Source organism: Tamandua tetradactyla, chromosome 25 (assembly GCF_023851605.1).
Source record: "Tamandua tetradactyla isolate mTamTet1 chromosome 25, mTamTet1.pri, whole genome shotgun sequence".
NCBI lineage: Eukaryota > Metazoa > Chordata > Mammalia > Pilosa > Myrmecophagidae > Tamandua > Tamandua tetradactyla.
Genome location: NC_135351.1, coordinates 1,775,986 through 1,788,512, shown reverse-complemented (window position 1 = coordinate 1,788,512; position 12,527 = coordinate 1,775,986). Strand labels below are relative to the sequence as shown.

Below are 12,527 nucleotides of genomic sequence, written 5' to 3'. Positions count from 1 at the left end.
GTATGAGTTATAGTTCCATGATTTTTCATTTTTTCGTCCAGCTGCTCCAAGACACTAGAGACCGAAAGAAATACCAATATAACGATTCAACAGTCATACTCATTTCTTAAATCCTGTCTTCTCTGTTATACCGCTCCTCTTTTTTTTTCTTTTTCGTGAAAAATAACGTGTATCCAAAAAAATCAGTAAATTTCAAAGTGCATCACAACAATTAGTTTAGAACAGATTTCAGATTTTGGTATAGGTTACAGTTATACAATTTTAGGTTTTTACTTCTAGCTGCTCTAAGGTACTGGAGCCTAAAAGAAATATCAATATAATGATTCAGCATTCATATTCATTTGTTAAACCCAACCTTCTCTGTTTAACTCCACCATCAGCTTTGATCTTTCTCCCATTCTCTAGGGGTATTTGGGCTATGGCCATTCTAACCATTTCTTATTGGAAGGGCTGTCAATAATATGGGATAGGGAGATGAAACTAGTTGGTGTTCTGGAAAATAATGCTCTTTTGAGTAAGAAATAAAAGCTCTGGATTTGGGCTAAGCTGGAAGAAACTATTAACATCATATGAACAATACTTTTTTGGGCAGAAATAGGTTTCTGCCTGGATTGCATTTATTGCCATGTTCAAGATTATGGTGTTCTAAGATGTTTAATTGATTATATTGATATAAAACTGATGGACTTAATTTTTTAAAGTCTAATACAATTTCCAGTAAAACAGCAATGAAAAGGCAGCTGAGGGAAAAAGCCCAGCAGCAGTGGGCTTCCTGACTGTAACAGAGTACATCATCTTTGTGCGATTCCTTCTTTTTTTTTTTTAACTTTTTTTGTTGTATAATATAACATATATACAAAGCAATGAAAGAAAACAGCGATAATTTTCAAAGTACTTCAACAAGTTGTTATGGGGCAAATCCCAGATTTTGTCATGGGCTACCATACAGTCCTCTCAGATTTTTCCGAGGCTTATTTTTTTATTGTCATAATTGACTTTTTTTCCTTTTTTTTGTGAAAAATACCATATATACAAAAAAGCAACAAATTTCAAAACACAGCACAACAATTAGTTATAGAACAGATTTCAGAGTTTGGTATGGGTTGCAATTCTACAATTTTAAGTTTTTATTTCTAACTGCTCTGAGATACTGGAGATTAAAAGAGATATCAATCTAATGATTCAGCAATCATATTCATTTGTTAAATCCTAACTTCTCTGTATAACTCCACTATCACCTTTGATCTTTCTATGCCACTCTTTACAGGTATTGGGCTATGGCCATTCTAACTTTATCATGACGAAAGGGTCTGTCAGTAATATGGCTTAGGGAGATGGAACTAGCTGATGTTCTGGAGAGGCTGGGCCCTCTAGGTTTCAGGACTTATGTGGTCTAGGGACCCATCTAGAGGTTGTAGGTTTCTAGAAAGTTACCCTAGTGCATGGGGCCTTTGTAGGATTTTTATATTGCCCTGGGTGTTCTTTAGGATTGTCTGGAATGGTTTTGGTTGGGGTTTGGTAGGTTATGATAGGTAGCAATGTCTAACTGAAGCTTGCATAAGATTGACCTCCAGAGTAGCCTCTCAACTCTTTTTGAACTCTGTCAGCCACTGATACTTTATTAGTTACACTTCTTTTCCCCATTTTGGTCAGAATGGAATTGTTCATCCCATGGTGTGAGGGCCAGACTCACCCCTGGGAGTCATCTCCCATGCTGCCAGGGAGATTTTCACCCCTGGATGTCATGTCCCAGGTAGAGAGGAGGGCAATGATTTCACCTGCAGAGTTGGGCTTAAAGAGAGTGAGGCCACATCTGAGCAACAAAAGAGGTCCTCCAGAATGTCTACCAAATCTTTATAATTATATTTATCAGGTTCTTCTTGTATTTCCTATATAACTGCTGTGTTTTTTGATGTATACAAGTTTATGCCTTTTATATCTTCTTATAAATTGTACCTTTTATTATTAGTACATTCCCTTTTGTACCCTATTTAGTGCTCTTAACCTTAATTCTGCCTTGTCACACTTCTGTGCTGCCCCCTACACTCTTTTTGTTTGCATTTGCCTAGAATTTCTTATTAAGAAATTTTCGCCTTCTTTATCCTGTGTTTTTTTTTTTTATTGAGATCTAGTTTATATACAGTAAAATGCATGAATCTTAAACATACGGATTGGTGACGTTTTACACTGTATACATTCGGTATCAACCGCCCACAGCAAGACCTCAGACATCCCCGGCATCCTCTCCTGCCGGGTTCTAGTCAGCAGGCTTGCCTTGCATCCCTTAAGACAACTGCGTAGATTAGTTTTGCCTGTTCTTGAAATTGATTGTTTTTTGTGTATGAATTTTTTCACTCAACACTTTTTTTTGAGCTTTATCCAAATTGTTTTATCTAACAGTTATTCATTTTATTTTATCACTGAGTTTGTATAACCTGATTTTGCTTGATCATTCTCCAGTAATGAACTTCAGATTGTTTCCAGGTTAGGCTTTTATGAATAAAGTACTGTGGATATTCTTGTAGAATTTTGTGGACACTTGTACTCACTTACCTTGGATATGTATCTTAATGTAGAATGCTGACTCATGGGGCATGTTAAGTTTAACTCGATTAGACACTCCAGACACTCTTCCAAAGTGGGTGTCTTGTCTTGTACTCTTGCCAACAGTGAGCGTATGCTCCACATCTTCACCAAACCTAGTAGTGTCCTTTTTATATTCTAACCAATGTCAGTGTTGGTTTAATTTGCCTTCCCTGATGAATATACTTATTATTATACTTTAATTCAGCTTTTCACATGTTTATTCACATTCAGATATCTTCCTTTTTAAAGTGCCCATTCAGCTCTTTTGCTCATTTTTAAATTGGATAATTTATCTTTTATTAGTGGTCTGTAGGAGTCCATATGTGAGTCTTTTCTCAGATATGTATTTTTTTCCTCCCAGTCTGTGGCTTGCTGTTTTGTTTCCATAATGTTATCCTTTGAGTAGAAACTTTTAATTTGGTGAGATCTAGTTTATCAGTTTTTTGTTTTTTTTTTACATGGGCAGGCACCGGGAATCGAACCCGGGTCCTCGGGCTTGGCAGGCAAGTATTCTTACCTGCTGAGCTACCATGACCCGCCCTAGTTTATCAGTTTTTGAAAATGATTGCTGCCTTTCGAATCCTGTCAAAATCTTTACCTACCTCAGTGTCCCGAATACTTTCCTTTTTTCTTCCAGAAGCTTTGTAGTTTTTGCATTTGTGTGTAGGTCCATGATCTATATTACATTAGGTTTTTTCTGCATCAAATGAGTTGGGAGTCAAGGTTCATTTTTTCCATACCAATATCATGTTCCTGTTTATTGAAAACTTTTTACTTTCCTCATGGAATTTCATTGGCACTATTGTCAGACCATATGTATGTGGCTGTATATCGAGACTCCTTATCCTGTTTCTTTGAGCTGTTTGTTTACTCTATGCCAATATTACATTATGTTAATCATTATAGCTTTACAGTAAGTCTTGAAATCTGTAATGTCAGTTCCACAACTTTGTTTTTCTTTACAAATTGTTTTGGCTATTCTAGATCCCTTCTGTTTCTGTATAAATTTTAGAATTAGCTTGTTAATGCTGCAGGAGGGAAAGTCCTTTTAGGATGCCATTGAATATGGGGGGAGTAATTTGGGGAGAAATTACATTTTAATGTTGATTCTTCCTGTTTGCATAGGTCATTTTAAATTTCTTTCAGCAGTGTTTTGTACTTTTCAGTAAAGATTTGATACATCTCTTGTTTAATTTATTTCTCTGTATTTTATACTAATAGTTTTTATAATTTTAATTGTCTAATTATAGAAATATAATTGATCTTTGTTTATTAATTTTGTATGCTGGATTGATAAATTTATTCCACTAATTTGTCTGTTTGCTTGGATTTTCTACGTACACAATATCATCACCTGTGAAGAAAGACAGTTTTACTAATTTTCTGACGTAATTATCATTTTTGGGGGGGTGGAGGAGCTGCATGGACCGGGAATCGGACCCAGGTCTCCCACATGGCAAGTGAGAATTCTACCACTGAACTGCCTTGCACCCCTCTGATATAATTATTTTTTGAATTTACTAGAACCTCCAGTACAATCTTGAATGTAAGTGATGAGAGTGGACATCTTTTTGCCTTGCGCCTGATCTTCTCAAGAAAGCATTCTAGTATGCTATATTCTTGTCAAATTTTTTTGCAGGTGCCCTTTCTAAGATTTATTTTCTTTCTGTTCTTAATTTACCAAGAATTTTTATTGTGAAAGTACATTGAATTTTATTAAGTGATTTTCCTTTAGCTACTATAGTTTTTCCTTCCTTTATTCTATTAATGTGGCAAATTGCATTGATCAATTAGTGTATGTTAAAATAACCTTACACTCCTAGGATAAATCCCACTTCTTCATGATATATTTTTTATTATTTACTTCAAGTGCCAATTTGTCAGTAGTTTGTTAGATTTTTTATGTGCTTTTATGTAGACTATTGGTCTGTAATTTTATCTTCTTACAATATTCTTGTCATTTTTTAATATCAGAGTTATGCTTATTAAAATGGTAAGTGCTCTGATAGCCTCTATTCTAAGAGTAAAACACTATATATTATACTATTTCTTCCTTATATGTTTGGTAGTAGTTGTTTATTAATTCCACAAATTAATAAACCAGGGAAAATCTGAGCCTGAAGTTTTTACTTTGTGAAAGCCTTTTTTAATAATGGTCTCGATTTGTTTACTAAATGTTGGACAACTAATACCAATTTTTTAATGTCACCTCCCCCAACTCCGGGATTTATCAGTTTTTCTCTCTGTTGTCAGATTTATTTGCAAAAGCTATTAACCCTTTAAAATCCTTTTAATATCTCTGGAATCTGTAATAGTGCTCCTTTTTTCATTTCTGTTATTAGCAATTTATGTTTTTTATTTTATTTTCTTGATCAGTCTTGCCTAGGGTTTTATCAGTATCTTCAAATAATCTACTTTTGGTATTGGTGATTTTCTTTAATATTCCTCTTTTTAAAAATTACATTGATTTTTGCCCTTATCCTTGCTTTTTTCTTTTGCTTTCTTTGAGCTTAATGTTCTCTTTTGCTAGCTACCTAAGGTACAATATTAAAGCTTTTAATGAAAGAATCGAGACATTGAAAGACTATATATTATGCAGTTCTATTTATATGAAATTTCTAGAAAAGGCGAAACCTTAGCAATAGAAAGCTGATTTGCCTGGAACTGACAGTGGGATCTGGAATTGATTCCATATGGGCATAAAGGGATTTTTGGGGGTGGTGTGGCAGAAATGTTCTAACAGTGGGTTGTGCTAATGATTGCACAAGTTTTTAAAGCTCAAAAACTCTACCCTTAAGATGAGGGAATCTTATGGTATATAAATTATTCCTCAGTAAAGCTGTTAAGAAAAAAAATTGAAGCACTGATTTTAAGCCTTTTTCCTTTTTCTAATATATGCACTTATAGCTGAAGTTTTCTACCCACTGCTTCAACTATATTACACAAATTTCTCTATACTCCCTTTTGAATAACTCTTCTCTTTCAAGAATTCTTAGCATTTGTATTTCACATTTTCAGAGTGTCTCTAAACATCTGTTTACGTTTATATTTATAAGTATTAGAGAAAGGGAAGGAGGGAACTCAGAGTTTATTGTCCCCCACACTGTTTTCCTCAGTTATTCACACTTGTCAATCTAATTTGTTTGTTCTTAGGTTAATGGCCATTCTGAAATATATGGTGATTTGCTCACTGAATCTTTGCGTATCTAAAACTATGTTTCTTGGACCCTGTTAGGTGGATGACATCTTGGCTAAATAAAGGATTCTTGGGACGCATTCATTTTATTTCAGTGTCCTGTACTATTAATCCAGCTATTTCAGTTTCCAGTGCTGCAGCTTAGAAATCTGATGTCAGATTTTTTTCCTTTGTAAGTAAATTATTCTTTTGACCTGGAAGCTTGAAAGATGTTATCTACTTTTGTTTTGTTTTGTTTTGTTTAAATTTAGATGGAACTTTAAGAGTTTATGCCTGGATACATGAAGTTTCTTACATTCCAGTTCAGCCTGGGACTCTAAGCCCATTCAGATTACAGATTCATGTGTTTGTTTGGATCCAGTTAGATTTTATGTTGTTGCCAGTTTAACTTTTTACCTCTTCTGTAACTACTCATATTTCTCTGCTTGAATTTCTTAATTTTTGCATAGTAAAGCTTCTGGGTCTGACTTTCAAGTGTCTTCCTTCATGATTTCCATCTCTTTATATTTTTACTCTGTGCTTTGAAGTACTTACTGTACATAATTTTGATCTCAGTAGTAAAACCAGTAACTCCTTCAACTAATCTACTAGGTTGTTTGCTTTGGAAATCATTTGTTTTCATCTCCATAATGTCTTACTTTGTGTGGCCTTTTAATCTCTCCTTAAGGGTTTCAGTTTTTTTCCTGTTTGTAGCCACTGTCATCCAGAGCTAATTGATATTTCTGTAATAGCTGCTAGGCTCCCTTGGAGTGTTTTTCCTTGTCAGTTTGTTGGTGCTCAGGTTTGATATTGGAGAGAAGCTCGTCCTGGGGCCAGTCGAGTAGAAGCAGACAAGATCCTGCAGAAGCATCTGGGCCCCCCAACTTCTCATACCCACCCATTCTGCGGCTTCCTGACCTCTTGGGTGCCATTGAAACCGGGTGTCTCCTCCTAACCCCTTTTGTCTCCAGCTCACCAGGGCTCTGCAGGTTGTGGGGTCTGAGATTGTCCAGGACCTGCCACTCTGTCCTCTTCTCCCCAGGAGTCTGCTCTCTCGTCCCTGTCACTCACTCAGTCCACTCCAGGCAGCAGACAGGCAGAGCTTCAACTGGAGGAAGAGAGATGAGAGATGCTGTTGTCTTTGAACAGGCTTATTGCCTATTCATGATACTTTCCATGAAAGAATTAGTATGAAGAAGCATTGTTTGTTTCAGAAAGCTCCTTTTCTACTGTGGTTCCCTGGTTATCTCAGTTTAGTATATATGATGCCTTTTTGCCCTGTTTACAGAATGAAAGTTTAGTAAAAATGTTCTTAAATATGATCTTAGTTCACATATAGGGATTTTTTTTAAATATTCTATAAAATAACTGTAGTAGAGCTGTCTTTATTACTTAAAATAGATAAAATTTAAAACATGGTTTTTATAGGAAAATTGATAAGTGCTTTTACAATACACTGAAGTATCTACTATTATTTTCCTTTTTTCTTTACCATCAAATAGACAACTCATATATATTCTTCCTCATTATGTATTATAGATTAGCATGGCATCATTGAAAGAATTGGACCAAAGGCTCTTTGAAAATTACATTGAGTTGAAAGCAGATCCCATCGTTGGCTCCTTAGAACCTGGAATTTATGCAGGCTATTTTGATTGGAAAGATTGCCTGCCTCCTACAGGTAAATAACTTTAAGTTTCTAGAGTTCTCTAAAATTAATCTCCTGCAACTAGAGTAATAGATATGGATGTGATTTTATCACCTAATATGTGCTTAAAACACTTTTTTTAATTCAGATTTTCTATTTAAAATGTAAGGAGATTAGTTTGATTTTAACTTTTTATTAGCTTAAAACCATTTTTTAAATAGTTTGGAGTTGATTATACTTTTTATTATTAATACTTAATGGCTTGAAAGTTATTTTTAAATTCCAGAGAGTATTTAATTATATCCTATATTTAATAGATCATTTTAGTAATACATACCTGCTTCCTATAATAATCTTTTGTTGCATAGATATAATGGATTGACTGTGAGTGACAATTTCATGCAATGGTCTTGTGACTACTATTAAAAAGTTTAAGAAATCTGGTCACTTCTATGTAAGGCCTAATTATTTATGCTGAAAAGGTGAAGGATAGAAGAAAAATGTGTGGGAGTAAGATTATTATAGTAATTTTGCAAGGAAAATTAAACCACAGGAGGGTGATTGACATAATTCCAGTTTTATCTTTGTGATTTCAACTGAAAGTCTCTTATCACTTCATAGTATATATTGTTAAAATAACCACTGTTTGCTGAATCAAATACTTTATGATTGATCAAAAAGTTATTTCTTCATATGAAATAGTGTGGTGCACATAAAACCAAACTACCTTTAACCTTTTTATATAGAAATTTTATATAGAGGTTGTCTTGTATGGTAATAATCTTCCTAAAAGTCTAGCAGAGTACTCAAATTAGACTCAGTTTCTTGTGGGATGTATGTGTGTTAGCAGTACTAGTGAATTGTGCACAGATTGGGCTTAACCTTCATTCTTTTAACTAATTGCTTTGGTTTTGATTGTATAGTGCTCACATTAAATGAGAAATACAGTAATGCAAAAAAGTCAAATAAAAACAAAATCATTAAATTAATATTTTATGTATTTAGTTTTCGGAAATCTCAGTCTTTAAAATCATATGAGGCCTTTTGCCTCCAGCTTGCTGTAACTCATTTTCCCTTAAACTCCATTAGTTTTCTATATACATACTTTCCTATGCCCAAATTGAATTGCTATTCATATCCTAAATATATTGTTTTAAAACCTAAATCAGATTCTTTTATCTTGCTTAAATCCCTGCAGTAGCTTCCTGTCATACTTAAAATAGAATCTGACCTTCTTACTTGAGCCCACCACAGTGGACCTGAGCATCCCCTACCCATAGCTCGTGTCTTCTGTTACCACTCTCTCCAGCCATGCTGGTTGCCTCTTTTGCCCAGATGTGCAGACTCCTTCCCACCTGGGGGCCTCCTCACTTCTGCTTTCTTCCCTGTGTTTAGATAGTTCTCTTAACAGAGCCTTGTGTCATTCAGGTCTCAGACACCTCTGCAGAAGCCATCCATTGTGAAGTCACGACATGGCAAGTAGAAAATATGCAGGAGTCTTCATTTTAACCTAAGATTACATATATTTTATTTGTAAAATGATGGGTACAAGGAAGAATGCTATGTATTTTCTTCCTAGTTTTCAGAGACTCAGCACAGGCCTTTTATACTGGTTGAGCTCATTAGAGCTGTATCAACGAGGTTACTGTCAGGGGATTAGTTAACTATCCCGTGGCCCTTGACCTACAGTCAACCTTCCATGGTAAGCAGAGTTCATAACTTTACATGAACACACACAGCTTTTCACAATGAATTATCATTCTCAAGTTCATCCATCAGCAGTCTCTGGAACTTTTGATCTACAGTCTCTTTTTAAAATTCTTCGACCCGGTGAGTTTTGGAACTTAGATATTTTTGGATTCTAGAAAGGTATATGGTGTATATACCATTTATTATATTACATCCCCAGCAGGGTCTGGGGTCCCTGTGTTCCTGCAGAGACATAGGAATATTCAGAAGAGAAGTGAAAAATAAAACATATAACCATCTGCATTCTATACAGGCAAGAAATGCAAAAACACAAAGAAGCAGGAAGACTGCCCTGTCCCTTCTGCACCGCTGGTGTCTGGTCTGTTGCTCAATATATAGTGCCCGGCAATCAGTACCTGTTCAATATCTGAGTATCCCCTTGTGACTCCCACTTCTGCTTCTGCTGGTGCCCATCGTCACCCCAGACTCCACTTCCCCATTTTCCCTAAACCCTCTCACTCTCCTGAGTGTCTTTTAAGGCCCAGCTCTGGGGCTTATTCCAATAAATTTCCCTCCTTTACCCCAAAAACATTGCTGCTTGTTCTGGGGACCCTGTCACAGTTTTCCACTTCTCATAGCTCTTTGGTGCATGATATATAGTTTTTTTGTATTTTTTTTTTTTTTTTTTTTTTTTTTTAAGGAAAGACAGAGAGAAGGAAGGAAGGATAGAAGGAAGGAAGGAAGGAAGAAAGGGAAACATCTTTTAAACACTTTCTTGTTTTTTTTATTGTATTTTGTTTCTCCGTTTTTTTGTTACATGGGCTGGGGCCGGGAATCGAACCGAGGTCCTCCGGCATAGCAGGCAAGCACTTTGCCCGCTGAGCCACCGCGGCCCACCCTTTTTGTATTTTTTTTAATTCCTATTTTGGGGGAATTTTTAACCAAAGATTTGGGGAGATTGCTTTCACATTCCCAGACTACGGATTAATTACAGACTATTTTTATAGAGAAATGACTGAAAGGTTCAGAATTTCACAAAGTGGACATAAGAAAGGTTTTTCAACTAAATCCCTTCATTTTCTGTTTAAGGCAACAGTAAGTAATACTCTTGTGTTGCCCGTGCTGGATTCTTAGGGCTCTGCTGCCGACTGTTTCCCAGATCTCTTTTGGATTTGCCATTAGGTCTTGGCAGGTCTGGATGTCAGCCCTGCCCTGCCCTGCCCTTTCTCCCTAGTTGTAGTAGAGCCACACAGAAAGAGCCTAAAGCCTACGGACCACCATGATGACTGCTGCACTCCCTTTGGGGACCTGTGCCATCGCATAGCCAGGGCTGACCATGGCAACATCTATAATCCTTGTTCTTTTCTCAGTTGGGGCACCGAGAGATGTGCTAAAGAAACAAGCATGCAGACAACTCTCGTGACATAGAATAAGCATGGTTTATACTTTTATTCCCTCCCCTTTTTTATAACTTATATAAATTATCTCATAGGAAACAAAAGACTGAAGCCTCACTGTACAAAACTTTTCTGGAAAGTTTTCCGCAATTCCACATATTCACGAATAAAGGAGTTATTGTTATATGACAGGTCAGGAATCCCCATATCAATACATATACATGCTAGAGTTCAGGTTTGCCAACACATAATTTCATTATTTGGGTCCCTATGGTATCTGGCAATGCCTTGCATATAATTATCATTTATAATTCTGTTAAGGTCCTCTAAATTTCAACTGTTATAAGATAGCCAAATAATCTGTTATCCATACTGGGACACTTTTGAGAATGAAAAGGAACCTACTAATAATTACTCTGAGACATATGGTATTAAGTTGGTTTTTACGGTCACTCTAACTACAAATCACAACTCTCTCTAAAAATTCCCCATCACTCTTTTCTTTACAACTCAGTTTTTTAAAACACTAGTCTGTGTCACCCCTGAGTGCATCCTGTACTAATCCTTTCTTCTCATGCCCCAATTTCTTCTCATGCCCCTGAAGTCCATTGCACTGAAACTATTCTCTAGAACCACCAAGGACATTGTAGTTGGAAAGTCTAATACACATATTCCCTATGTTTGCACTTGGTAGCAGTTGGCCTGGTTAAACACTCCTAGAGCCCTCTTTTCCTTGGCTTCTGTGGTATCACCCTCACCACTGATGTTGTGCCCTCATTCCTTCATGGATATGCTTCTTTTCCTCGGCCTAGCCTCTCACTGTTGGTCTAGCCAGGAGCCTGCTCCTGGTATTCTTTCCTTATACTTTCTCTGAGTATTTTCTTCCATTCATGACTTCAACTAATACCTGTTAAGACTGACCAAGACTCCAGAATTAATATCTGCAACCTAGATTTCTGTATTCTGAGCTCCAGATCCTTATAACCAACTGCCTCTTAAACACCTCCACTTAAGCATCTCTTAAACTTAGCCTGGCGAAAATAACCACAGCATCTTACCTTTCTTGCCTATCTCCAAACCAGGTGCCCCTGCTGCTGTATTCGCTCTCAAAGCGGTGGCCCAAGTAATTGCAGGTGGGAAGGCATGGAGATGTCAGCCTAAAAGCCACGTTTCCTCCTTTTCCTACGATGAGGTACAGGTCCTATGCCCCATCTGCATTCCAGGCTTGCTGCCTTCAGGCCACCTCTTAAAAAGCTGATCTTTCTGAAATATAAATCTGACCCTGTCACTCCCCTGCTTAAAATACTTCAGGGTTGACTGCCTCTCCCTCAAGCTAGAACCCAAATCAAGGAAAAAAAAATACCTCCGCACGTCTTTGCTCTAGCCATCATTTAGAATTGCTCTCATTCATAGAGAACTCCACGCCTGCTCTCTCTTGCCTCCATTCTTTCCCACTCATCTCCTGCTCTCCTATTACTAGTAGGTATTGCCTGGGTGTGAGCCCACCCACCCCAGCCCACCGACATGCCTGCCATAGCTTCTGGTGTGGGCAGGTATTTCCCCCACTCCCTTATGCCCCCAGGCAGTATCCTATTCCTCCTGGCTTCTATGCACTTAGGAATTATCCGTTTTTATTTTTATTAGAGCAGTTGTAGGGTTACAGAAAAATCAGACAGAAGGTACAGAGTTCCTAGTACCACCCCCACCCACACACTCACAATTTTCCCTATAGTTAAAACCTCACATCTGTGTAGATTATTACATTTGATGAAATGATATTATTATAATTATACTATTAACTACAGTCCACAGTTTAAATTAAGTTTAACCCCTTATGTTGTACAAGCCTTTGGGCTTGTGTGTTTTTTGTTTTGTTTTTTTTAATTTGGGCATCATAAAATTTCCCATTTTAAACACTTTCAAGTATACAACTCAGTGGTGTTAACTACATTCACAGTGTTGTGCCACCTGTACCACCAACAATCAAAACTTTTCCATCACTGCAAACTAAAACTCTGTACAGTTTAACGAC

The 12,527-nt window shown here is 36.7% G+C and overlaps 1 protein-coding gene across 6 annotated transcripts in view; it reads left to right on the top strand.

Annotated features, from left to right (window-relative positions):
* EXOC2 (exocyst complex component 2) overlaps window positions 1-12,527 on the top strand; it is a 244,959-nt gene that overhangs the window by 184,682 nt on the left and 47,750 nt on the right. For all 6 annotated transcript variants that reach the window (XM_077143499.1, XM_077143501.1, XM_077143502.1 and 3 more), the window contains one exon: window positions 7,301-7,442. In XM_077143499.1, the coding sequence (XP_076999614.1) occupies window positions 7,301-7,442 (142 nt within the window). The remainder of the gene's footprint in view (window positions 1-7,300; window positions 7,443-12,527) is intronic.